Source organism: Echiichthys vipera (genome assembly GCF_963691815.1).
Source record: "Echiichthys vipera genome assembly, chromosome: 13".
In the NCBI taxonomy this organism is placed as follows: domain Eukaryota; kingdom Metazoa; phylum Chordata; class Actinopteri; order Perciformes; family Trachinidae; genus Echiichthys; species Echiichthys vipera.
In genome coordinates, this window is record NC_139838.1 from 22,176,649 (window position 1) to 22,204,338 (window position 27,690).

The window sequence follows — 27,690 nt, forward strand, 5'->3', positions numbered from 1 at the left end:
CCCCCCCCCCCCCCCCTCAACTGCCAGTAGTTCATCACATGACGATGATAGGTCAGCGGACTTCAGGCCAAAGCACAAAAGCATGACTTGGAGCCTGACAAGGGGGTTCTCTGTGTGACACGTCAACCTGATTCTCGCATGATCTCATGTGATCTCGTGAATTCAGCTGCTGTGCAAGATAGTAGGCAGACTGCTGGGTTGTTTAATCTGCATCACAAAAGACACTATTGCAGAGGCACACTAGGGTGTTTTTCACTAACACTGAAATCAACATGATCTGAAAGATGCTATGATAAAATAAAATTTGACATTGCATGGTCTTAGATGGCAATTTCCCCAAAGTTAAGGAAAGTGCTGATTATTTACAATTATTTTGAGTTGAGCAGACTACACTGGCAATCTAAAAGGTATTTAATGATGTGCTGTTGTGATGAGTCTGGACTGGACTGCACTAGCGTAAAGCTCTCTGGATTAAACTAAAACTGACACCAACACGTGCGGTGCTCTCGGAACATCTCTTACCCGCGACAGCTCAGATTCAGAGACGGAGCGGTGTGGCGGCAAGCGGCGCTGGTACATGGGGGGGCTGACGTCCTGGTAGCTCGGGCTGTCGTCGTCCAGCAGCACAGCGCCCGCGTCCACCGACTCCTCCTCTTCCTCCAGCTGGGACGTCATGTCCTCCGGGCACATCTGGTGGTCGATGCCATTTTGGCTCAGGTTGCAGTGAACAGCTGTGTGGGCACATAAATGACTGAATGAGCGATGGAGGAGGGTGGAAAAACCTTAATGTATCCAGAATTATTGTGCTAAAATTGCATTATACTTTACTGCAAAGGTGCTTAAATATAAATGTTTGTCAGTACTTTACCAAAATAACACTGTATAACCGGTTTAATAGCACCCAAAATAAAGTGTAAGAGGATTTCTTATTTAAGATGATTTCCAGCTGCTTTATAATTTCATGTTACTATATCTACTGATGATATTTCCATCTGTAAGCATGTTCCAGGTCCTCCCACACTGGATGCTATATCGCTAACACTCCACTAGATGGTGGCAGATAATGATATATGGTGGATGAGTAGCCTTTGAAGCCAAATTCAATACTACACCCCTTACAGCCTGTGATACAGTATACTGTCTTTGCAGATAATATACAAGAACTCACTGTATATTACCGTCAAATGATGCCAGTTAAAAATAACAAAAACAGATGAACTCATTAAAAATGGGACTTTTGGAAACAGAATGTCAATTTCAAATACTTAAACAAAATGTGTGTTTGACATTCTTGCTGTTACATGTGAAAAGTTGAATTCTTGAACAATTAAAAAATAAAAGTACCCTTGGTTCAATACACCCGGCTGTAGTTGTCGGTGGCTAATGCTAGCTATTGTTAGCAAACTTGAGATAGATGTATCATTAATGAGTCAGTCTGCTGGCTTCATGACTCTCCTACATGTGCTGCTATGAAGCCTCATTTTACCAATTATCACTATACTGCCATCATGACCTGTGGCCAAAATTGCTACTCTTTAGCAAAAGCTACCCGGGCCCAATGTTCCCCGGTCGCATAAGCCTCCTTCACAGATTTAAGTCAGCATTTTCTTAGGGCTAGAGGTTACGGTTAGGGTCAGGGGGTAGTGTTAGGGTCTACATAGGCCCATTTGCCATGGAATTCGGCACGTATTGTGGGAAAAAATAACAGACTGGGGAACATAGGACCCTTTCTGTGAAAAGTGGGGAACATCATACCCTTTTTTTAAAAAGAAGTCTGCTTTTCCCTTGTCAGAAAGAAAGCGGAGAACATAGAACCTTTTTTGGGAAAAGCGGGAACATCAGACCTAACTGTATGCATTGCAATGTGAGACAATAGTGTCCATACTATCCTCTTTGAGTCATTTGTCACGTATCATATTTGCTCAAAATCCAGAATTAGCATGCAGTTTTGATACCACGCGGTTAGAAAAAAAATCCCACGATTAATTATACATTCGACAATATCAAACGTACCAAAGCTATAAAAAAAAAGCTGACAAAAAAAAAATCAAACGGCTCTCAACCCATGGCTGTTTGCAGAGGCACAATTATGCAGAACTACAGGAGAGGTTGTCAGAACAGCCAGCATGAGTCCTGTCACTGTTATTCAAGAAGCAGACAGACTTAGCTACGGCAAGTCCAAGTTTTTATTACTGCCATGGTATTGAAAGACGTGTCGTCATTGTTTTATACGAGTATTATATCCAACTTTCTGCTGTTGTGACAACCTTAGCATGCAGTATGGAATTGGGACACATCTTTATGTTACATGACACATACATGAAAGAAGCAGTGGAATGGGAATGGACTTGTGTACTTATATAGTGCCTTTCTAGTCTCTGACTACTCAAGGCACTTTAACAATACTTGTCACATTCACCCATTCACACTGACATTCACACTGATGGCGGTGGACATCTTCATACCATCTAATCTAACCATTCACACCACATTCACAGTACAGGGAGCAATTCGGGGTTCAGTGTCTTGCCCAAGGACACTTCGACATGTGGACCGGGGGAGCTGGGGATCAAACCGCCGATCTCTCAAATGGAGGACGACCCACTCCCCCCCCTGTAAGTGATTGCTGTTATGTCTCCTTAGAATTAAAAAAAATGCAGCAGAAAAGAAAAAAACTGGGCCTTGGTGAGGGATCAACCGTTTACAGCTCTAAATCCATGTAAAACGCTTAAGCTACTTGTTTCGACAAATTGGGATTCAGGTTCAAATCTCAGGCAGACGACTTAAAAATAAGGACAGGCTTTAAATCTGCAGAATCAGTTCCTATCCAAGTGAGGGTGTTTGTGTTTCAGTGGAGGCTGTCTATTACGCGAGCTTTCAGGAGTTGAAAGACAAAAGTGACATCTCAGCGGACGGCTTCAATTCCCTCATATAAACTCGTATCGCACTACTTTACGATTTACTCCATGAAAGTGATTATTCCTAGCTTTTGTTTTTCATAGGAAGCATCAGGCTCTGGCACTATTTTAGTCTTATCAGCCATTGATGCAGACGCAGGAGCAACAGCTAGCTGAGTGAGTTGTGAGGTGTCACTGAAATAGGCCGTTTGTCATCATGCAATCTGCCCTCCTGCTCTAAAAGCACAGACGGCACATTCACGTGGAATGAGAGTGACCCCTTTTTCATCACCCCTGAAGGATGCTGCGGCTTCTGCTGCAGCTGCAGACTAAAGGTCAGAGCAAAGATTTTTAAAGGATCCTGCTTCTCTAAATGGTCCAAAGAGAGTAGGAATAAAGTTGAAAACATAAGTGAAGATCTACAATTAAAATGCATCAATGCAAACACCGATAAAGACACACGGAAAGACATTAAAGGTCCGTAGCAAGTGAAGTTAAAGGCCCATTCAATTGTATACATGTCTACAAATGTTTTATAAGTACCTAATGGACAAATTGGCAGTGGGTGGGATTATAAAGATGAAAGGTATTTATAGGACAAACAAGTCAATTCTGTCTGTTCCAGGAGAACAGACAATTAGGGATTTCTGTCAGGGCACCGTCACTGAGCAATTACGACAATTCTGATGCAGTTCAGAATGATTGGAAGAAGACAAGGACAACAACAGCCACTACCTCAGTGCTGTCATCCTATCTAACAGGAGCAGTAGGAGTACTCGGTCCCATCCTCCTCTATGGTTTTCAGTGAACTAACGCACTGCAAGGCTGCACGGTGGTGTAGTGGTTAGCACTGTCGCCTCACAGTGAGAAGGTTCCAGGTTTGCATCCCGGCCGGGGCCCTTCTGAGTGGAGTTTGCATGTTCTCCCCATGCCTGCGTTTGGTTTTCTCCGGGTTCTCCGGTTTCCTCCCACCATCCAAAGACATGCACGTGTTAGGTGAATTGATGACTCTAAAATTGCCCTTAGGTGTGAACGGTTGTCTGTCTCTGTTCGTCTCTATGTGCCCTGCGATAGACTGGCGTCCTGTCCAGGGTGTACCCCGCCTCACGCCCGATGTCAGCTGGGATCGCCTCCAGCCCCCCCCGGACCCCGAACCCGGGATAAGCGGTTGAAAATGAATGAATAAAGCGCTGCAAGCCACATTTATGCAAAGCAAAACCTCTGAGAAACGTCCCAGCACATGATGACCTTGAATCACACAGTCCTATCGAAAATGTTTCACTTCTCTCCATTTTTCAGTGATTATTCTGGAGACACGAGTGTTTGTTAAACATCCTGTCAGAGAGCACTGAGCCCCGCCAGGTTTCTGTTGCGGGGTTTACTCGGAAAGGATGGAAGTGATGCCTCTGAAGTCAAACACTGTGAGGATGCCAGAAAATAGAAATATTACCAGAAGTACAAGAACAATTTTGGAAAGTGGGTCGAGTTGCATCATACTTCTCTCATACTTTTTAAAATAAATGTCGTGCACTTTATCTGACAGATATTCGTTACATGATACTTTTCAGATTGAGGTTCGACTTAAAAGACATGATAATCTTATATATGATACAGAGATTTTTGGGGGAACCTTTTCTGACCTATTGAAGGGGACTCGACCCTTAGGTTGGGAACCACTGGCCTAAAGGACCCATTTACCAAACTGTACATAAAGTAGTTACCGTAAAACTAGCTCCACCTCAACCGGCTTCCATTAACATTAACAATCTAACAATGTAATGGATTATGTTTATGTACAATGAGTACTTTGACTATACATTGAACACATTTTGCTGAGATTACATTTTTACTTCAGTAAGGTTTTAAAGGATTTCTACTTGTAGCTGTACTTTTACTCAAGTACAAGATCTGAACACTCACTGTACAAAAACATTATTACTTGTGCACTTTTCTCTGCGGTGGAAAGAATATACAGCACGGCACACCGGCGTTCGTTTGCTCTGCGTTAAATATTATGCAGCAGGTTAACACTCACTAACAGGTTTAATTGTGGATCACATCGTACTATTATAAGCAATAACACAAACATGACATAGCTGCAGATCAGATTGCTGCTCTGCCCTGATCCCTGAAGAGAAACCGAGGCCTTGAGATGCCCATATTGAAGCCATAGAGAGAATCTACATGAGCGGACCATGTTTTAAACAAAGCCAACTTGAGATGCGTAGCACGAAGCGCTGCTCCCTTGCACTGCCTCTTTATTCCTCCTTTCTCTCAGCTCGCTCTTTCCGCCTCTCCTCCTCGCCCTGACTCGATTCATGACTGGTGTGAAGCAACTCTGAAGGAGAAATGAATTATACATCCTCTGCCGAGAGCGTCTAAACAATGACACCGGGAAACTAAAGGGATAGATTGATAGATTGATGACAAGATGATTTTACGATTTAAGGGAAGGAAGGACGTTTCTCTCAATCCTTTAAAGTGCGGAGGGGTGGGTGTATAGGGGGCTATGGGATACAGAAGTGCCTTTTCATTTTCAAACAGCAACAGTTACTATAAATAGCACCATTACATTCTTCCCTCTCTCCTCCATGACATGCGCAAGCAAGCATCGCGAGGGAAGAGAGATAGATGAGGGAGGATGTCTGCCTCCCTTTTTTTCTCTCAATGAGATTCAGTAAAACAGGAGGGAAATGAGGGGAGAAAATGAATGGCCGTGTTAAAAAATAGCGCCATCTCCGCACGGCCAAATGCAGTCTCATTACTGAGCAGAAGATTAATGAAGAATTGGATTAATCTCACAATTACTGTACATGGTTTTGAACACGGAGCCATTACCGACCAGTCAAATTTGTAAAATACCAGCTGACGAGAACATCGGTGTGTCCGTGTAAGAGGAGCATGTAATCAGGATATACTGCTTAATCATTTTAATCTTGCAATATTACACTGGGGTTTCAGGGGCAGACGAGTGCGGCTCAACCAGCTATCAGGACAGTCTGTGCTACGTCAGCTCTCAACTATAGGAGTACTGTCTATGGAGATGATGTTTTAACCTGTGTTTAGCTCTGAGGGGGTGTTAAAGGTTCCAGATTGTGCAAATTTTCAATTTCATACTCGTATTTTGGGTTTCTACTAGAACATGTTTACGTGCTTTAATATTCAAAAAACACATTATTTTTCTCATAATCTCATCCGTCTATCTGAATATAAATGTATTTACGCTTTTTTTTAAGCCCTCCCAAAAAAGCTCAGTCTCCTCTGATTCGTCAACGTTTCCAGTCTTTTGCATCTATTTTTCGGCATCTCTGCACCATTACTGCAGCTGGGGAATGACTCTTACAGTACACTATAGCAGCACTTTCTGCCTCTAATAGTATAGTTGTGACATCACAACTGTACAAAAGTCCTGACGGTTCATTTAAAAAGGCAGTTTTTGATTAAGGGCTGTGTGCATTTCTCTTTGAATTGAGTATTTTGATACTTGAGGGCTTTCTAATTAAAAAAAAATATATGTAAGTCTATATTTGAGAAAAGTCCTGTTCAAACTAACAAAATACTCAAGTGCCTCACAATTGTACAAAAGTACATCTCATCTCATCTTCAACCGCTTATCCGGGGTCGGGTCGCGTACTTAAGTACAGTACTGGAGTAATGATGATTTAAGTACTGGTTTAATGTGATTACACTGAGAATTTAAGTAAGTCGTGCTAATTTTTTATATTTAAGTAATGTTAGTTTTATATTCATAGTGTATTCTAATCTATTGTTATATTGTGTATTCTTTAAATACATATTTATACAGTATTTCACATGAAAAGAGTCTTGCATTGAGCTATTTTAATCCATTTTATTTGTTTATTTTGTATTGAGATACATACACTACTGTTGTAAAAGTTTTAGGCAGGCGTGAAACAATGCTGCATACAAAGAATGCTTTCAAGAATGGAAGTGTTAATAGCTTATTTTCATCATTTATCAACATGCAGTGACTGAACAGAAGAGAAACCTAAATCAGATCAAGATTTGGTGTGACCACCCTTTGCCTTGAAAACAGCATCAGTTCTTCTAGGTACACTTGCACACAGTTTTTGAAGGAACTCGGCTTGTAGGTTGTTCCAAGCATCTTGGAGAACAAACCACAGATCTTCTGTGGATGCAAGCTTCCTCAAATCCTTCTGTCTTTACATGTAATCCCAGACAGACTGGATGATGTTAAGATCAGGGCTCTGTGGGGCCAGACCATCCCTTCCAGAACGTATTGTTCTTCTTTATGCTGAAGATAGTTCTTAATGACATTGACTGTATGTTTGGGGTCGTTGTCTTGCTGCAGAATACATTTGGGGCAAATCACACGCCTCCCTGATGGTGTTGCATGATGGATAAGTATCTCCCTGTATTTCTCAGCACTGAGGACACCCCCCACACCATTTGCAGAAATGCAGCCCCAGACTTGCAAGTAACCTCAACCATACTCTTGATGTTTCCTGCAGACACTCATTTTAGTACCGCTCTGCAGCCATTTTTCTGTGCCCCAATTCCTATGTTTTCGTGCATTGTCACTTGGCCTTGTTTGCACGTAGGGGGTGGCTTTTTGGCCACAACTCTTCCATGAAGACCACATCTGTCCAGACTCTTCAGGTCAGTAGATGGGTGTACCTGGGTCCCACCTCTCTCTGCCACTTCTGAGCTGATGGCTCTGCTGGACATCTTCCAATTTTGAAGGGAATTAAGCTTGATGTGTCTTTCATCTGCTGCGGTAAGTTTCCTTGGCCGATCACTGCGACTACGATCCTCAGTGATGCCCGTTTCTTTGTTTTTCTTCAAAAAAGTTTGAGCAGCACATCTTGAAACCCCAGTCTGCTTTGAAATCTGTGTTTGGAGAGACTTTGCTGATGCAGTATAGCTACCTTGTCTCTTGTTGCTGTGCTCAGTCTTGCCATGGTGTATGACCTGTGACATGAAACTGTCTTCCACAACCTAACCTCAGTAGCCTAAAACTTTTGAATAGTAGTGTATATATACACATGCATTAGAGTCATTTAGCTGATGCTTCTATCCAAAGAAAATAAGTGCCACCAACCATGAAGATCCATCAGTTGTGTAACTCAGTTGCAGCCTGACATTTATGCTTGCTCTGTTACTTATCAACTGTGAAGTTGCAGTGAGTGAGATGACTAATGGGCCAAGTTAATTCTCATAACTGAACCCTTAATAGAGTTAACAGATTGGGGGGTGGTGGGGGGGGGGGGGGGGGGTTGTATATATGCAATTATTTGGGCTGATACATCTCCCTACCTCCGCATTAAACTGCAGAGAGAGTAAGAAAATGAAAAAGCAGAGCAATGTGAGAAGCGAAACACTTTTTTTCCTGTGCTTAGAGCCTGTGTTTCACAGCCCGAGCTGGTTCAAAGTGAAACCAGTAGTCAGGCCATAATCAAAAGTGAAGTTTGCTCTGTGTGGGCGCTCAGGCTTATAGTGATCTCTTTCTCTTTGGCTGACTCTCAAAGTGGAGCAGAATGAATTGTTTGTGAATAGAATCAACTGTATGACCCAGCAACAAAGCCTGGAGAAAGCAGGCAGGGTAAGCCAGGCCAGACGACTGTGGCTACCGTACAAACTCCGCACTGCAGCCATGAGATTAATGCTCTTTTGCCCGCTTCCAGAACGTTCAGCAAAAAGGTGAAGCTGAATCTGTTAATGGGCATGTGCACACTTCCTACACAGGAAGGAAAAGGGCACATTCATTCCCAAAGCCAAACTGTGCCAACAGACGCTCTTTTTGAATTTGACGAGGTGGTCTGGCACCAAGACTGGCAGGATCTCAGCAAAATGACATTTCAGTCATCTGTGCAGCTGCTACTCTTTTTATATGTTCACAGAGGCTTGGAGCTGAATCAGATATCAGTCCCAACACTGAAAGTACCTAATGTGTAGATTGGCACTTTTTTTTCTTTCACTGAGCTGGTCGGTTTTCTCCATCTGTCATCTCTCTCTAATCAGCTCACACACACACCCATGCATGCATCTACGATGAAACTTGCAAAAAACAATGCATGCGTATACTCAGACACAGTCATGTATAAAAGGCCTTCCTAACACTGCATGAGTTGTTGATTCTCATCCAGGCTGCTCTGAGAAAGTAAGCAAACCTAACAAATCTACATGAGGTGTCAATCGAGTCTGTCCCCTGCTCTCCAAATTAGAAACACAATGTGAGAAGAGTGTGTGAACGTGCGAGAAGACCTTGGAAAGAGTCGTCATCAGTGGGAGACAGAAGACACAGTCAGATCCTTGTTACACACATACTAAAGTACTAATTTTGATATCTTTGAAGGGTAGAAAGAGACAAAGAGGGAAGCGCCTGCAGTAAACAGTTTGGACTGTAGGAAGAGTTTAAGATTAAACTCAGGAGAAAGATGTAAATAGACGATCTCTTCTTTCTATCTCTCTTGGGCTCTTAGTTTGAGTCTAATGATTAATTCACTAAAGAGCACACCCTTTGGTGATGACCATTGACAGCAGAACACTCGCATCATTAAGGCTGGGTATCATCTTGATATTTTCTCACAGTATGTGCATAGCAATGAGTATCAAAACCTTGTAATACACAGTTCCCTAAGGCTGCTTGGGTTTGGCTTATGTTTATCCATCCATCCATCCATCCATCCATCCATCCATCTTCAACCACTTGTCCCTATCGGGGTCGCGTGGGGCTGAGGCCAATCCTAGCTGACATCAGGCGTGAGGCGGGGTACACTCTGGACAGGATGCCAGTCAATCGCAGGACACATAGAGTCAAACAGAGACAGACAACCATTCACACTCACATTCACACCTACAGGCTAAATTTAGAGTCATCAATTAACCTAACACGTGCATGTCTTTGGACTGTGGGAGGAAGCGGAGAGAACCCACGCAGACACACGGAGAACATGCAAACTCCACAAAGAAGGGCCCCAGCAATCAGCAACCCTCAGTGCTAACCACCACACCACCGGGCTCATGATTCATTCATTTTTTGTGCCACAAATGCCAATTAGAGATACATGATTTAATGAGCAGATGCTGGTCTTATTAGTGCCGTTTGCTTTTTCATCACTGCATTAAAAGCAGTTTTGTTTATTCACACCTTAAACTGCCATTTACACCCTTCTTGTATCAGCTAATGAGCGGCTTCATTGGAGCAATAAAGAGTTAATTGTGCTGCTCAATGGCACCTGCAGCAAAATTCTACGCTGGAGAAATGCCATTGTGGAGCTGCAGACACAAAAAGAGAATTAAAAGTAATTTCATGCCCAGTTTAGAGAAAAGGGCTATGTAAAAATGAAGGGTTTCCAGACTGGGTGTCGCTGCTTTCAAAAGGAACGAGAGTGCATAGTTATGTAAGCCTAGTTGGTATTCCACTTGAAGCCTTACAATGTTTAGGTGTCTCTAGTTCAAACGGTGAAATAAGTAGGGCTTCAGTCAGATACACTGACGGATCTGAGAGTAATAGACCCGCTGTCTATGACTCTTAAAATTCATGAGCCGGCTCTGCAGTCTGATTCAAGAGGCACAGGTGATCTCAGGTAATATTCGCCAAACGAAGCAGTGAATCAAGTGGGTCAACTGTGTCGTCGCTGGGTTGAAAAGCAGAAAATTTGAATTAATTTGTTCACACTAAATCCTTCGTTAGTGGGCGAAAAGTTCAAACAGGCCCAAGTGAAATGCCACTTATTGGGCTTAAGATCATTTTCGGAGTTTTTATTTAACTGCTATTTAACATTTTCAACCATTTTCAGTGTATGCCTTCATCGCAATATTCAGACTTCATGTGCTTCCATGCCATATTTGGAACTTGCATTTACACATAATCCACCAGCATGTGATGATCACACCGTCTGACGAGGCTCTGAACCTCAGAGTTGGATGCGTCCCCCCAATGTATATTTTAATGATTGCCTTGAGTCAGTCCAACAAGGGTTAAATTAAAGACTGTTGTAGAAGCACAGCCTGGTAATGGATATGTAATGAGCCATTACTAACAAGACATGACATCTGGAGGAATTCTTGTCAAAGTCTTTTAAAGGATTTCTGGCTTGAGTGCATTCATTAATGCACACAAAGCCTACAGAATAATCCCACTACCTGAACTGACTGAGAATTCAGGAAAACCTGCAAAACTACAACACAGTAAAACACACTAGTGCCAGTGTTCACTTACAAGTCCTTTTGGCATTGTCTTGTAGTCAGTTTCTCCTCTGATGTGCTCATTAGTTTAGCTTATATGTTCATATGTCTGCGGTTGAGACAAAGAGGATTGACTGCATGGCTAACTATCAAAGTGAAGCCAGCTCGACTCTCTGTGGGGCTCTTAATTCACCCTGACATCCTATCAAAAGTTAACTGTGCTGAAACTTCCACAGCCTGCCCTCTCCAACCCCGGGGCTCGATCGGCCATGATTGGTTGGTCCTGTGTCAAGCAGACATGGATGTACTCAGCTTTGAACATTTCTCAGCTGCGGAGAGTGAGGAAGGAGAGATGAAGTGAGCGGGGATGGAAGGAAAAAGTTGTAGGGAGGGATAGAGAATGAGAATGAGAAAGACGGACAAAAATGAGTCAGTGAGAGAAATGACCCACTTTGCAGCTCAAACACACAAGCTAAATATAACTGCTGAACACTGTGAAGCATGTTTCCCAGGCATAAAGCTTTTAACATGCTCTGCTTCGAAAGGCAGACAGTAAAAGGGATAACAGAAATAGATTGTCTTAATTTAGAGCCGAGAAACATCTATTAATATTTGATAAGAGACACAAACTTCCTCTGTTTGGCAATCACAGCGGAAACTACTGTAGATGAAGGGGAAAGTTGAGGATACTTTGAACCTGCTGCAAAGTTTGCATTGACAACTTTAACTGCAACAACAACTACATACCTATTTTTAACAATTGCATGGTCTTTATTAGCTCGCTTAGATGTCACCCGATTTTTCAGTACATGTGATCAGACCAAAGTATCTCAATGTAAGCACTGTATGACGAAAAATAACTGCCGTATCAGCATTAAGGAACAGGACAAATACAGGTAAATGTCTATGTTCCTTTATGTTCCCATCTGAAAATTACCAGGGGATAACAATTCTTTATGTCAGTGTGATGGTTTTTAGTCTATCGGCATTTTCTATTCTGAATAATAGGTTGATATTAGCATGTAGTTAATAGAGAGATTTCACTTTACATAAGTTGCTAAACAATGCTTATATTGGTCCTATTTTCACATCGTACATGGATGAAAAGCAACTTTTGCCTCTCGACTGAAGCTTTGCATTATAACAGGGAAATCCAGATTACCCACAAATGCTTATCCTGCATGTGCACTCTCATCATCAAACCTCACTTTATAAATAAAGTTACAAATAATAAAGAAAAAGGCATTTCTTCAAAACTTAATATGGTACATTGTTGTTGATTACTGAATTTTTGCATATCCATTCAATCGGCGAGTCTGCAAGTGAGGTGAAGTTCAGAAATTCAAATTCAGACTCTATTTATCTGCCAGGTCGTCTGTTATGCTCAACAGTCCAGCACTCGTCTTCCTGCCTGACTTGTCGTGACCTTATGTTTTTTTTTTTATGGAAATCGTTCCAGCCTGCCTTTGCCCTTTCTGTTCTGGCTGCCTGACTGCTGCTGTACCATGTTTTTGTTTGGACCATCAACAAAGTCAACTCTGCATTTGCCGTAAATCTTGGCTTCTGAGTTATGTATCTGTGTTCTCAGTACCTCAGATAATATACTCAATATATGGCTAGCATGCAGACACTAGTGATTACTGCGCCCACCTCCATCTGTGAACATAACCACTGCTCAAAGCGCAAATCTGACAGTTTCGTTTTTTTTGTAGGAAAACTAAACATCTCCTGCTGTTTTGCTGCAGATTTCACGTGAGCTGCTCAGAACGAGTCATACCCCCTTCACAATGGTTTTCTTTAAGTGCCTGATTTAAGTAGTAGTCGTTTCGTAGTGTTGTAATTAGCTCTGCTGCATGGGAACATTACATATAGCTGTTTTGGTCTGCACTTTCAGAAAGCCATCCAGCTGTTTCACGACCGTGATTTCAGATTGTTGCATCCCAACTTGCCATAGTACTTCTGAGAATAACACAACCAGAGAATGTCTGACTTTAATGGACTTTCTTCACAGCTCTCAAGCATATGCAAACATTTCCTCATGTAGCTAATATAAGTGGAGCTTGATGATTAATTGACAAGTTTTTAACTATTAAATGAAACAGCAACTATTCTGATAATCTGATAATCCTTTTTAGTAATTTTTAAAGAAAAAAAATCCAAATTCTCTGATTTTTTTATATTTCTACAAGTTATTGTTTCTTATTAATGCGTCTTCAATGTTTGCTTCCCACATTGCTGTGGTAAAAAAGAAATTTCCCCGTTGTGGGACTAATATCTTATCGTACAGTATCTTATCTTATCCTATCTTTGAGCTGTGGACAAAACAAGACATTTGAGGACGTCATCTTGGGCTTTGAGAAACACTGATCAACATTTTTCACCATTTTATAGACCAAACAACAACTAACTGATTAATGAATCAATATTTTGTGTTGCAGCCCCATGTATAAGCAGCATGGTTGTCTAAAACTACATAGAAAATGTTCCACCTTAAAAGAAGTCAGTGGAATCAACGCTGCAGCCCTGCTACACCATGCCACATAATGACTGTCTTCACCTGACATTGACTCCCTCCATCTGTGCCCGCTCAGTGACACACAAACCGCCTCAGATCTGCAGCTTCAATCAGTCAGCAAGAAAAGAGCCTCGAGAAACTCACGGTCATCAGGGACTGGAGCTGACACACCGCCAAGTTTCTGCCCTCGGAACAACAGGGTGCCAAATGATGCCGAATATTTCACAAAAAGCACAAAGGTCGACGTTTGTGAGAGAGAAGAGAGGCGTACAAAAGGACTGGAAGTGCTTTACCATGGTGAAGTGATCGAACGACTGCAAATTTCAGTAAAATGTATCTACTCCCAAGTTGAATTTGCCTATGGCTCTACGTCATGAAGGTCAATAAAGATACCGTGTACAGAAGATTTGGTTCTGTTCTGTTTGGTGACACATAAGGACCCACACTGTCAATCAAGTTAATGTTACAGTGCTTTGAAAAAAAAGTCCTAAATAGAGGTCGGACGCTGTAGAGGATATGAATTAAAGAAAGACAAAACAAACTTACACAACTCTCATCATTTTGTCTTCACTCACCTGCATATTCATCAGATCTAAATGTCAAAAATCTGCCACTTTCCCCTTTTTAATCACTGTGAAGTTGCCTCGGTATGTTCAAGTATGTCAAGCGCTGATATGGAAATTGGCTTATAACTCAAGTTGATTGAGCTGTAGCACAAAGCATCCTGAGGCTATGTGACAAAATGAATGAGAAGTCTTAGTGCAGGTGTGACATGAATATGAAAATAACACTGGTGCTTTTAAGTCAAAGAAACCGTTTCCAGTTGGCTGTATTCAGTATTCTGGGCTGTGGTTATTTAAGCTAAAATTATTTAAATCTTAGGAATGTCGTTCTGCTCTAAAGTAAAAGAGTTAGTTTTTCCAGAACTAGTACCAGTTATATCAAACTTACTTGGATTAAGTTATGGTGCAGTATCAGCGCTACTGTTCTGTTGAAGAATGGAGAATAGTTTTGGAGCTGGTATTTTGGGACGTTTATTTTTCAAATTTAATTTAACGTTAACTTCTAAAGCCAGCAGCCAGTTAGCGTAGCTTAGCATAAAGACTAGAAACTAGGAAACAGCTGGCCTTGTTTGTCTGAAGGTATCAAAATCCACCTTAGAGCACCTCTATAGATGACATAATATCTTATATCTGGTTTGTTTAATCCGTAAGTATTTAAGTGTAAAAACAACATGTTTTGAGGGGGCTAGCAGTTTCCCTGTTTCCAGTCTTCACGCTACGCTAAGCCTCTTCTCATCTCAGAAAGACAGTTAAAAAGCATAGTTGGGGGGGGGGGGGGCTCAAATAAGTCAGTTTGTAACTACGGTGGTGCACAGGATATGAAGTGCAATCTAATGGGTGAAATGCAATAAAATGTCTATTATAATTTCCCAGAGCCCAATGTAATGTCCTCAAATGACTTTGCTTTTTCCCACCAACCGATCAAAACCAAAAGATATTCAGTTTAGGATCAAGAAGAAGTGGAAAACCAGCAAATATTGACACATGAAAAGCTAAAACCAGAGAGTTTTTTTGCATTTTTGACAAAAACTTTTGTCCCCCATTAACTTTCTGTAAATTAAATAAACATTTGATCAACTGATATGCCTCTTTCACAGAGGATGTTTTTGCATGTCACAGTAGGAAAAGCACTGGTAAAAAACAACAGTAATTCGTAGACAGCTATGTCTTTGATACCTCACCATGGTAAACAAGAAAACACACACACAGAGAACATTAGTGACACAAGTTTACCCATGTTATATGCTCAACCTGAGATTTAACAGCCCTTTCCTCTAAGGTTTGTATTTGTTGCCTTGATGTCAGCTTATTGGTATTTTACTCGTGTCCATTCCCACATATTCTGGTTTAACTGAGTGAAAATAAACTAGAGTTGCTTGAAAACAAAGAGTCTGTCAGGTTTATCCACCAGAGCACAAGACTCAATTGGCTTAACCTTCTCTTGTTTTCGCTCCAGCGGACAGACAGGGATACAGGCTGAGCCAGCCGAAGCACTCAGGCCTGAGACAAATCCGATAGAATTGTAATGAGTAAACCCCTGACATTTGTCAGACAGATTCTCTCCAGGTACAAGATAGGATATGTAACTCTCTCTGTCTGGAAGTCTGTTGATGAAGGTCTAACATGTGAAAGCTGACATTGCTGCAGGACAACTGAGTGCCCACTCATACTTTTTTTTTCTATTCTTATTTTCTATTTTTATATTCTGCTGAGCTCTCATACTAACTTCCAGGCAACAGCACTTTAGTGTGGTGCATCAGAGATGGTTGTAGGTCCACCCAAGGGACGATTATACAACACCACCCTCTGATGACATTTGCTACATCTTCTGTCATCTTAACAACGTTCCTGCTGAGTAAGGTTGGGTAAGATGCTCCCTCAGCGTAGCAACTCCTGATTAGCCTGACTAAAATGTAATCCTATTCCACCGACTTGAATAAACATGTTTACTCCAACTAATTCCATTCCTGGGCCAGATTCTGAGGATTTATTTGAGAGGAGTTTTATGAATGGGTGCACAGGCAGGCAGAGCGGGGGCAGGACATATCAAGGAAGCATGGAGGCAAGAGAGAAGGAGTGAAATGAACAACCTCTGCCACAGGGCATAAACACTGCTGTGGTTGGAAATGGGCTCTTTTTTATGTTTGTGCATGCATACAGTACACACATCCTTTTGTCACAGGCTTATGAATGCCAATATAAAACTAGCTTTTCATTACTGCCCTAAGGTCACGCAGCCTTTTTATAGCCAGCCTTATATGACATCAGCATGCATTCAGACTGAAAATAATGGTGACTGTGTGGTTAAGATGCACACCATAAAACCACAATATTAATGGTCTAATTCCACAAGAGGCCTTTGTTGCATGTCATCATACCCCTCTTTCTGTCCTGTTTGTCTCTATGCAGCCAAGTGTCCAATAAATCCAAAAAGGATTACCTCAGCTAGCACCGTGTGATGAAAATGGGGCCGCTACAGGTGAAGCTGGGAAAAAAATGATACGCCTTTGAGGCAACCCTGGAAAGTTCAACATCACAGCAGCAATATTTTTCTCCTCTGTCCTGACATTGTCAAAGTAAGCACTAGAATTAACATAATGCCACACATTTCATGCTACAAGGTAGGGCTAGGGCGATATGATGTTATAAATCATCCAAAAGATATTCAAATGTCTACCTTATTTCTTGTCGAAAACCAGCGACCGAACTGCGGTACAACAACATGTCTACATCAAGTGGACCTTTGCATTTTGATCCTTGCACACGGGAGCAAAGCTGGAGCAAAACATAGAATTACAAGTATATGAAATGACATATCAGGGTAGAAGATTTTGGACATCATCCAGCCGTAAAAGGTCACGCGCTTCCCCCGTTACCCCTTCTATGCAAACGTGGTGGTCTCATCAGAATTAACGACACCACTTCTTCTTTGACACAATGCTATTGTTGGTCTGAACGCAGCCTTAAGGTGCCAGTACAGTATCAGCGTCATCTATCTGAACCTACCTCACACATTTCCAACGTCGGAATACAGGAGGGTGTGACAGAAGGGCCACTTCTGTAACTTTCCAAAACAAACAAGGAATCTGACGTTTACAACCACTTCACTCCGTTATTAGCCCGCTGCGTGCCGGTGAGAAAAGAGCCGGCGTTTTAACTTGTCTCTCTAGCTTTCTTTTATTTTTTATTTTGTCACTTTTGTCACTTGAGTACAACACTACGAATGCCTTCCAGGATAGACTGTCTTAAAATGTTCCCTATGACAATGGCTGGCTTTTCACTCAACCCTCTTGACTTTGTACAAAGCAGTTCTTTTCTAGTATAACCCTGCCCTCAGTCAATATGGTTTAGGCTAAAGATAGTATCAGTCATTAAATCATCCATATTAGCTGTTATGAGGCAACAGTACTTGACACTATGTCTCCAACTGAGCTGAGGCCTGTCAGTATGTAGTGCAACTGCTGTGCCTAATTAGCACAATTAAAAGCAATATCATTCGGTATTTTCGCGATCATGCAAGATCACACATGACGATGACTGTTCGTTCAACAATGGCGGCCCCTAAAGAGGTTAGCATAGATGATGAAATAGCATCAGTTGTATCAGGACTAAAGAGTATTTTTTTTCATTGAAAGAAGAACAAAGAACGCCACTGAATGCTTTTCTCGATGAAAAATATGTTTCCCCTCTTCTTCTGAGTGACCAGCAGCCGATGATAGACAAATGGTCCATCCACTCACCTGCTAGGCATGTTTTGAAAGGGCCTCCCTTTTTTCAAGCAGTTTCAAATGACGGCCTCTCAGATGGTTCTGTGAAACAAACCATCTGTCGAGTCAGGTGAATGAATCTGTCTCTGTGATTAGAAGAGTTTTCGAAGCAGCTGCACGTGCACATGAATGTTTAAGAGGAATCTTGACTCACACCTCTTGCAATTATAATAAATGTGTCAGGCAGAGCCACACATTTAGTGACACACCACCAGCACAACATATTCTTCAAGCATTTAATGTCCACGCAAGGCTTTAAAAGAACATGCAACGAGGTATTCAATTTAAAATACAGAAAAAGATGCTCGCACAATAAAGCAATACACAATTCATGTTGTAGAGTCTGAACTAAAGGAAGCTGATTAAAGCATTCTCTGGTGTGTAAATCAAACCACGTGAAAGCACTTAATATTATCAGGAAATATTTGTGGAGTTTTGTGTCATCTTGCACAGGACAGGACTGATTTTTCCAAACGGCTAAGTGAAGTGAAGCTCAGTGCCCCAAAAGTAACGCTCAAATGGTGAAAGGCACTTTCCAAAGTGCTACTGCCTAAAATAGCTTATTGTCTTCTCATGTGTTGTAAATTATTAAATACCTGACGAATATTCTTTTGTCTTAGAGGGGTTGGTGGAGCACTGGAACAGAAAACAGTGACACGGCAGAGTTGTTGTGATTTCTCTCAAACGTCACTTCTTAATTTAAAGGTGATGGTGCAGCAGGGAGCTGTTTCCCATCCACAGGGAGAGCTTTGCTTGTATCGCAGAGAAATAAAGACAACCAGTTTTAATCAGAGCCAAGCTAAGAAGGCAGGACTTGTTTATCTAACTGTGGACAATTTCCATCATCAGTGTGCAAACCAATCGGTTATTGTCATCTTCGCTAAAGGTATTATTATCTCAGCGGGAAGGAGAGAAACAGAACAAAACAGGATGATGCTTAACATGCTCATAGAATCTACGGCATAGATGCTAGGAGACAGAGATGTAACTTCCATTTACACTTAATCTATTTGACGAATCAAGTAACCATTCAATCTCTAACATATATCAATGAAAAATGTAAAAATATAGCCTTGTTATTAACCCCTCAGGTATTCAATGTATGACGTTAACTATGATTTAAAATGTCTGCAATGTGACGCATCTACAAGCTGTAACCAAAAAATGTGATTTTACTTGATGAAAGGAAGCTGATTGTCCAAATATGAATTCCCCATCAATGAACTACTGGGTTCAGAGCAGAGCAAAATACAAATAATGAATTCAGAAATTAAACAATTCAAAAATGAAACATTATATTAGCAGGCTGTTAATAAGCCAACATGTTCCTGACCTCCTCACAGTATCCCAGAATAAATTGTAGTGGTCATGAGATGATGAATGAGGCAGGAAATTAGAAATATTGGACATTTGGACCTCTCAGGCTACAAACTAACTGAAACCATCTCAGAAGTTTAGATGGGAAATTTTGGTAAATTGTAAATGGCAAAGGGATTTTTACATACATAGCACCTTTCTAGTCTTCTGACCTAATCATTCAAACCACATACACACACCCATGCACAGCACAGGGAGCAATCTGCAGTTGAGTGTCTTGCCCAAGGACACTTGGAAATGTGGAGCGGATGAGCCACGGATCGAACCACCGATCTTCTGAAAGCCCCAAAAATATTCTTTGGAGAAGCTTCTTACAACTTATACATCTGAAGGTCTCCAACTGGACACAGGTTTTTTTATGAAGGCCACAAGCCAAGACCATGCAAATGTGGTGTGTTTTCTAAGTATGTTGTGTATTTTCAATATAACATTTAAAGCTGGAAAGAAATCTGAAATGTAACGAAGTACAAATATCAGAAAAACAGAAGCAATCAAAGACAAGTACCTGAAACTACATACTTAAGTAAATATTCTTGGTAACTTTCCACCATTGAATCCTATCTGACTTTACTTTTCTCAGTGAGGCAGAGCACTATCATCACTGTCTTCAAGGAGAAAGTATTTCAAAGTGTTGTATTTCAGCTGTAGGGCTGTATGGGATGTTTTGGCTGCTCTAGCAAAATCTGACCTTGTGTGTTTAGAAGTGCAGTTTTTCGCCCTAATTCTGGCAGACATATTAGTTATAGTGGCTTGAGGGGATAGGGATGTGACTCATAACTCATCCCCCTCAGTGACACAAGTCAGTGAATCACATTTGAGGGCACCGAGTTGTCCTATCGCTCCTTGAGCTGCTCAAGTCACAAATTGTATTGACGCTGTATTTCACGCTTAGTGTTTGCATTTCCGCAGCAATAACAAAGGAAAAAAACAATAATAATAATAATTGCATCCTATTGCTAAAAAGGCATTTGTGCCCTCTGGTATCTGAGTTATTGTGAGATTATTCTGCGTGTGAAATAGTCTGATGAAAATCATGAAGTTGCAGATACTGTTACAATACTAACCCACTGTTTTTATTCCCATCCCCCCAAAAAACAAAAAGAGATGAAGGCATGGATAAAACTGGATGACAGATAAACCATTCAGCTCTGGAACAAAGTGTGCATCTGCAGGCAGCTTCAGCACCCGCCTCCCTCTTTACTGCTTTGAAAAGATGAATCTCAAGAGATGCATGAATGAAACTATACAGTCAGAGGGATATGCTGCTGGAAGGATGGCAGTGTTATAGCTGCTGTGCTTACTGTATCATTAAAGACGCATTTCAAGCTTTACACCTGTAGGTCAGCACCATAAAGAAGCTACAACAACATCAGAGCAAGAAGGGCACAAATAGATTGGTTGAGAGGCTGGTCCTCAAGTGCACACCTAACCCTGTTCATAGTACAAACATTGGATTAAAATTATACCCTATAAATGTCAGCAGACCCTGGAATAAAACACTGCAAAACAGGAGATAAGCAGTTTCACATTTCCATTTTTAGGGCCTTAAAACGTGAGGCGTCATGCTGCAGCAGGACAACAACAATCAGCTTCAATCTGTGCTGTCAATGCCAGCACATATAAATAACGACTGACAAACACAACGTGACAAGTCTACAGCCCACTTTTAGACATCTCACAAGAACAGGTGAGATGGGTTCAGGTCAAACAGCATTAAGTGTGGACAATGTGTATAAAATGGCCTGTAATTGCTGTCAGAGAACCTGATCTAGGGCAGGTATGCAGGAGTGCCTCATACCAATCATACCAATCATACCTGCATGGAGCCACACACACACACAAACACACACACACAGGACTGGAAAAGCCTTTGAAGGCAGAGAGCTAATCCCATTACATGCATGTGACACCCCCTTCTCCCCTCCATCTCCAACATACCTCTCATTGGATTCTGGATCCACAAGATGCCCCCGATAAGGTGAGGAGACTGGCCGAGCATCTCGAGTCACTGACAGTCACTTTTGTTCTCTCACCTCTGATGTCCGGAGCGAGCACGCCTATAATGTACCGACAATCACGGGGAGAGGCGGGTGACTTCCACCGGTCCACATGTCACACCACCTGCTGCCAGATGAGCACGCTCAACCGGACTGGTGTTATGGACGCACCGGCAGACCACTGGCGCTCTGTTGCGCCACAACACAGGGAAAAAAAAACCCGGGGAATATGATCTAAAAAAAAAGACAAATTCTCATAGAGAGCCCCTGAAGTATCCTCCAGAGAACACAAAGTGCACGACACGCCGGGGATGATCATGCAGAATAAGTGGACCTGTTAACCGCTTTGACTCCCATCGAGCTGTCAGCCAGGCGCGCACACACAGAAAACAGTCTACAGTCAACAAAGAGGCTGCGCGTTACCACGAGCCTTTATGCTGTGGGATCATGTACCATCAAAGTGAATGTCAGCAGTATACCCTTTCACATGTACAGTGTAATAACAGCAGCAGACAGTGCACGTAACGCGGAGGTAACAGAGGCTGCAACAGCATCCAATCACAGGTGACCCGACTGTATCCGTGCGGAGCCATGCACACACCACACAGCTCCTCTCATCACGAGAACTCCAACTATTGTCGCTTATCTTTGAAAGACGGACACAAAAGACGGAAGTGCCGTCGTGGACAGCACAAGGTGCAGCGTCTTACCTTGGAGAGCCATAACGCTACTCCTCAGATGTGGGCATCACTCGCAGGGGAGCAGGCAGAGATGTCAAAACTCAACGCTCTCTCATTGTACCTTGTTTGGCGTGTTATCATCACTTTGGCTGCGGGCAAGCCGGAGAGCGCACAGCTGCTGCTGCTTCTGCTGCCGCGCCTCAAAGGATCCTGGGAAGTGTAGGCTCAATGCTTTCTGGGATCTGATTGAAAAGCCAGATTCACCACTCTACCTCTTTCTTTTATTTGACTCTGTTTTAGTGCCCAAACAGCCACTGTAACTGCCAGAGACATGTTTGATTGAAATGCTTAATGTAAAGTGTATGTGGTCACTTGACCAGAGTTTATTTAAGGCAGGTTAAATGGCACAACTGTGGCATTATTTGTTCAAACCAGCATTGATGCAGAGGCAAGACATACGCCCCAAAATGACATAATTCTGCATTCAAGAGGTCCACATGTAGGCCTATATTGTCTTCCAGTAGTTTTATATTTGGGTATAATGTTTGTTGATGTGCCTATACATGGAGAATGTGATTTGTATTCTGTATATGTGTGTGTGTGTGTGTGTGTGTGTGTGTGTGTGTGTGTGTGTGTGTGTGTGTGTGTGTGTGTGTGTGTGTGTGTGTGTGTGTGTGTGTGTGTGTGTGTGTGTTTGTGTGTGTGTGTGTGTATTTGTGTGTGTGTTTGGGCATGTTATCAATGGCCACTATTTACCTATGAACTAGCTTGAGAGATTTTAAAATGGCTGAAAGGTATACATTTGTTACTTTTTATCTTTTAATTTTCTTGTAGTTTTCACAATGTTTGCTGACGAGAGAGAGAGAGAGAGAGAGAGAGAGAGAGAGAATAAATCTTGTTTGATGTGTGGCCATTATTGTTATTTGACCAGTGAAGTTGCACCCATAGTAACTTTGATGTTGTTGTTTGAGTTTGTCATACTTACCTGTCTGAACGTCATTCTGTTCATTCACTCAAACAATAGATTTTTTTTTTTTACAATGGCTGTGTCTAAATGTGCATACCATAATCCTCTGGTCAAAGTGACAGCTACAATAAAGACCATAAATCCTCTTTGGTGTGTTTACTGATCTGATATGACACACCTGCTCTGAACGTAAAACTTTTCTTCCTGTCTGTAAACATACTTTCTGCAAGTTAGTCAAGGATAAAATATCTCCAAGGGGAGACATGAAACACTGCATTGCAGGTACTACACTAATAAACAAAACCAAGTGTCACCAAGGGGGCCGGTCTACCTATCTGCCTGTGTCATGGTATTGTGACATAATCGTTACTGCTACCCTGGAGTGATAGACAGATACTGTAGGACAGTATGAGGAAGTCTCTCTGTTGTTTTCAGCATATTTCTTTTGTGTGGTGAGTGAAAGGTGTGTCTGTTGGTATGCACACCTGTGTTCTTCCTGGTTACCTCTTTTGTTTTAAGGTCTGCTCAGCCTGTCTGAAGGGTTTCTCTGACTCTGGATGATAAAAATCATGTAAAGTAAGTGTGTGTGTGTCCTGTTGGTCATAATGAGAGGGAAATGTGAGTCATAAGTTCAGGCTTACTAAAAATAGAGACATTTGTATTTTATGAATGAATGCCAATTGTTAAATAAGTACAATTACACTGTGCAATTTGTGTTAAAGTCAAGGAAGTAAGTAAAACAACCCAAAAAACGTTCCGCTCTACAATGAAGCTATGTATGTCCACAGCCCGTTTATGTTGTCGTGGGTGAAATCACATTTACTTGATGATCTTGTTTCCCAGATAATCACATCACCATATCACACTGCTCATATGAGATCAAATCTGAATGTTTTGATCAACGTGGGATGGAAAGAAAGCACAGATTTCTTTGGTAGTTAAAGAACCAGATATTTCATATAGGGGTGGGTAGAGACCAAAAACAGAACTCAAAGAGAGTGGCTATTGTACTGACATTCATCAGGTGGCCACAAAAGCCACTCCAATTGAATAATAATGTTGCTCCGTATCTGCCAAATGTGTAAATAAGCAACTCTTTGCAAGCAAGTTCACCATATCAACTTAAAAGGGGATCATCTGTCAACGCTGTGCAATAGATTCTAACACTCCATAACTTGATGTGAAAAGACAAGTTTTCCCTTTTCCCAAGTCGCTCACCCTTTACATTAATCATTACGGGCTCGGTCTAAGAGGCCCTGAGATTTAAAGTGCTGTGGTCTGCTCTTCCTCTGCATTGTGCCAGGTACAGTAGAATGACTGCTGAACTGCAGGTATTCAGACAGTGAAACCCAACCCGTGTTTGAATTACCGGTACTGTGCTACACTATTACTGCAAAGCTGCTGGAGATTTGTTACATTAACACACAGGCTAATAAAGTATCTCATGAACGTACGCCATAAAGAAAGTGCAAAAGGGACGTGTTGGTATGAGAATCAACTCTAAATGAATAGAACTTCCTTTTACTAACTTTCTCAAAACATATTCCACGACAGCTACAGCTCAAATGTCCACAACACAGAAAGAAAGAGTCTTCAAGTATCTTCAAAAATAGCAGCAAAACGTTTGTTTGGATATTCCACAATGACTTATCAGTCTCCATATTCCTTTCATGTTGTTCTGCTGGTGTCCCCTGAACAGACCCGGGTAAAACTGTATTTTAAATCCTCCTCTTAGCCCTGCTTGATAATGACTAAGGTTATTTCACAAGAAGCTGTAAGAGTATTTGTACATCTTTGACCTAGGTGTTAACATCACACCAGCAACGTTATTATCACTCCATCATCCTGGCCTTGCCACAGCATCTCCCCTTCAAACGCCACCTTCCCGTGTTTCCTGGCTCTCATCAGAATCCCCACCACCTTATCAGAGATCCGAACGTATCTGTCAAACAGCTGTCCAAAGGTGATGCGGGTCTTTCCGTCTGCATCCGGATCGGCCATAGTCCTGATCACATAACACATGTCGGCTATCTCACGGTGGATGTGTTGCTCTGCGCGTTTGGCTCTCTCTGCAGTTTTAGTACCCTCCTTGGGGCGTCCGTAACCCTCTTCGCCCTTTTGGAGACGAAGGGACATAGAGTAATCATGGTCGAAATATTCACTGAAGGGGTTCAGTTTCTGGTTAACCGTGTGCTCTGAGGCCCAGTTGTGCCAGCGGCTCTTAAGGTTTCCGACAGCGCTGTATTTCTTGGAGAGGGCGTTGATCTTGTTGGCATCCTCAGCTTCCTTTTTGTACCTGAGAGGGATGTCAGATTATATGACAACAGAATAAACATACAACACAAGCAGCGTTGTGGAGGCAGCTTATGATATCTGTGGTGTGTGCAGCATTTGAAAAATTTCCTTACTTGGACAGTAAAGTATATCGTATTGGGTCATTTTGTATTTTATTGTTTCGTGCCGCGTCATGTCGTGTTGTATTGCATCTTGTCATATCGTGTCGTGTCGTATCGTGTCGTATCTTGGCGTGGCGTGACGTGGCGTGACGTGGCGTGATGTGAAGTGATGTGACGTGACGTGACGTGGCGTGACGTGGCGTGACGTGGCGTGACGTGGCGTGACGTGGCGTGACGTGACGTGACGTGACGTGACGTGGCGTGGCGTGGCATGACGTGGCATGACGTGTCGTGACGCGGCATGAGGTGTTGTGTTGTGTCATTTTGTGTCGTGTCTTATCACGCTGTATCGTATCATATCGTGTCGTATCAAGGCGTATCGTGGCGTGGTGTGATGTGTTGTGTCGTATCATGCCGTATCGTATCATATCATGCTGTATTGTATCGTATCGTATCGTATCATATCATAATTTGTTGTATCGTGTCGCAGTGCATTGCATTGCAATGTATCCTATTGTATGGTGCTGTGTTGCATCAGTACAGTATTATTCTGTAGCCTGTTATATTGGACTGTATCGTAAAAGTAGTTTTAATGCTTAAACACAAGAATCAAAAAGTAAATGTAGTTCAAGTAAAGTAAATGTTCATTATTCTAAGAAGGAAACCTCCCTGTTCTCTTATGAGACCATGTGTCCTGTCTTTCAAATATGCTGCGGTTTGAAACCAAAATACTGTAAGATCAACTTCTCTAGATACACTTCGACTGTGTGTTTTAAAGTTGTCATGGAATAGGAACTTGATCTTTGTGGAAACCAGTACTTCCTGGAAGACTCCCCATCTTAATCTGTGACCTCATGGAGCATAATTACATTCAACTAATAAAGTCATCACAAATGTTTCAACAGTCCTGACGCCCTGTCCATCCTGCCAAATCAAGTTTCCTTTCTCTCCACAACTATCATGGATTTACGGTTAAGATTGATCCCTGGCTGTCAAATGTCTTGTGTCAATATCCTGTTTCATAAGGAAGATCACAGTAGGTTTAGAATTCTAAAACCCATTTTGTGTAAAACAACTTCTCCTCTCTACTGAAAAACTTAAAAATGAATCACACTGATTGATTAAACTCACGTTGGTACTGAGGGTCTTTTAATCCTCAGCGCTGAATCTGAGTCTCCTTCAAAGACGTTTTGCTCTGCTCCTTTCAAAAAGCTTGTGGTGTGTGTTTGAACACCCTCTATGTCCAGTCTCTCTTTCTCTGCCTCCGGATGTCCACTGTCATCTTCATCTTCACCACAGGTCCGTCCCCCTCCTGGTCCTCCTGCCTCGTTTCCAAGCTTCTGCTCTTTCTGCTCTTTCTCCACCTGCTTCCAGCTTTTAGTCAGAGACGATACCATGTTGGAGCATTTTCTGCGGCATGTAGGAGAGCTTTTCTTCTTCAGAAGCCTGTCAATCTCATCATCTGATGGCAGAGACTCCTTCTTGATCTTCTCGGCCAGGAGCCCGATGCCAGCGCTTTTCTCCTGTACCCCGCTGGTCACGGTTTTCACCACTTGCTTTACCTTGATGCGAGATGGTGGCTCGGCTGAGGTTTTAACCTCCTCGGTCTTGGATGCATCTTTGGTCTCCTTGTGAGGAGTAAATGTCTTTTGAGCATCTCCAGAACTGATATCATGATTTTGAGAAGCTTCTGTTGGCTGAATCTGAGTGGGAGGAGGCTTCTTTTTTGGAGCCCATGTCTTTTTGGGTGTTTCTGATGGTTCTCCTGGCAAAGATGGAGCCCAGCCGCTGGGTTCACTGGCCTGCTTGTTCTCGTTCTCCGTCACCCACTGCTGCCAGCTGCCCGTCAGACTGCACACCATGCTAATAGCGCGCAGCTTCTTGATGTTCTTGTTGGTGGATGGCTTCCTTTGGCCATTTTGTTTGTCAGACATAATTATGATCCTGCTAAGTGATCCTCTTTAACAGCTGTCAGATTAGCCTGACCATATCCATCTCCTGTCTGTTTAAATCTTTCTTTTCTGTAACTTTTTCTCCCTCTGCTGCTTCCTACCCTCACGCTCCCAGCTACAGCTCTAAAAGGGGGAGAGCAAACCCTAACATGACGGTGGAAAGTATTCGAGCCATCCCAGGCTGATCGTCTTTCCCTGACACCGGTAACCCCTACGGACTCATGTTTCATCACAGATTGTGGAGCTCGTAACTAGAGGTAAACAGGGCAGTAGACCACAGGGTGCTAATCTAACTTAGCAACTGCACTGATATAAAGGCCAAATACCATTAAAGGCATACAACTTGATATGATATGATCCCTTATTAACTTTACTTAACTTCACTAAATGTAAGAAAAAACCCTCTG

At 42.1% G+C, this 27,690-nt stretch overlaps 2 protein-coding genes across 2 annotated transcripts in view; both read right to left on the reverse strand.

Moving 5' to 3' along the window:
* Positions 1-21,330, reverse strand: part of samd12 (sterile alpha motif domain containing 12) — a 105,925-nt gene extending 84,595 nt beyond the window's left edge. The window contains exons 1-2 of the mRNA XM_083926231.1: positions 21,230-21,330; positions 523-731 (exon numbers count right to left, since the gene is read on the reverse strand). Of these exons, the coding sequence (XP_083782357.1) occupies positions 523-731; positions 21,230-21,290 (270 nt within the window). The 5' untranslated portion in view covers positions 21,291-21,330. The remainder of the gene's footprint in view (positions 1-522; positions 732-21,229) is intronic.
* A 3,280-nt stretch (positions 21,331-24,610) lies between these two features.
* Positions 24,611-27,312, reverse strand: abrab (actin binding Rho activating protein b). The gene is made up of 2 exons (XM_083926305.1): positions 26,463-27,312; positions 24,611-25,231 (listed from the first exon to the last, which is right to left on the reverse strand). Exons 1-2 carry the CDS (start codon positions 27,263-27,265, stop codon positions 24,748-24,750), a joined length of 1,287 nt encoding a protein of 428 aa, XP_083782431.1. The 5' UTR covers positions 27,266-27,312; the 3' UTR covers positions 24,611-24,747.
* Between the last annotated feature and the right edge of the window lie 378 nt (positions 27,313-27,690).

What these genes read in the sequence shown, in the direction of transcription:
- abrab (XM_083926305.1), bottom strand. Translation starts at nt 27,265, where the DNA reads ATGTCTGACAAACAAAATGGCCAAAGGAAGCCATCCACCAACAAGAAC. An exon ending in AAAAGACCCTCAGTACCAAC is followed by an intron (nt 25,232 to 26,462) that starts GTGAGTTTAATC and finishes CATCCCTCTCAG; the next exon opens with GTACAAAAAGGAAGCTGAGG.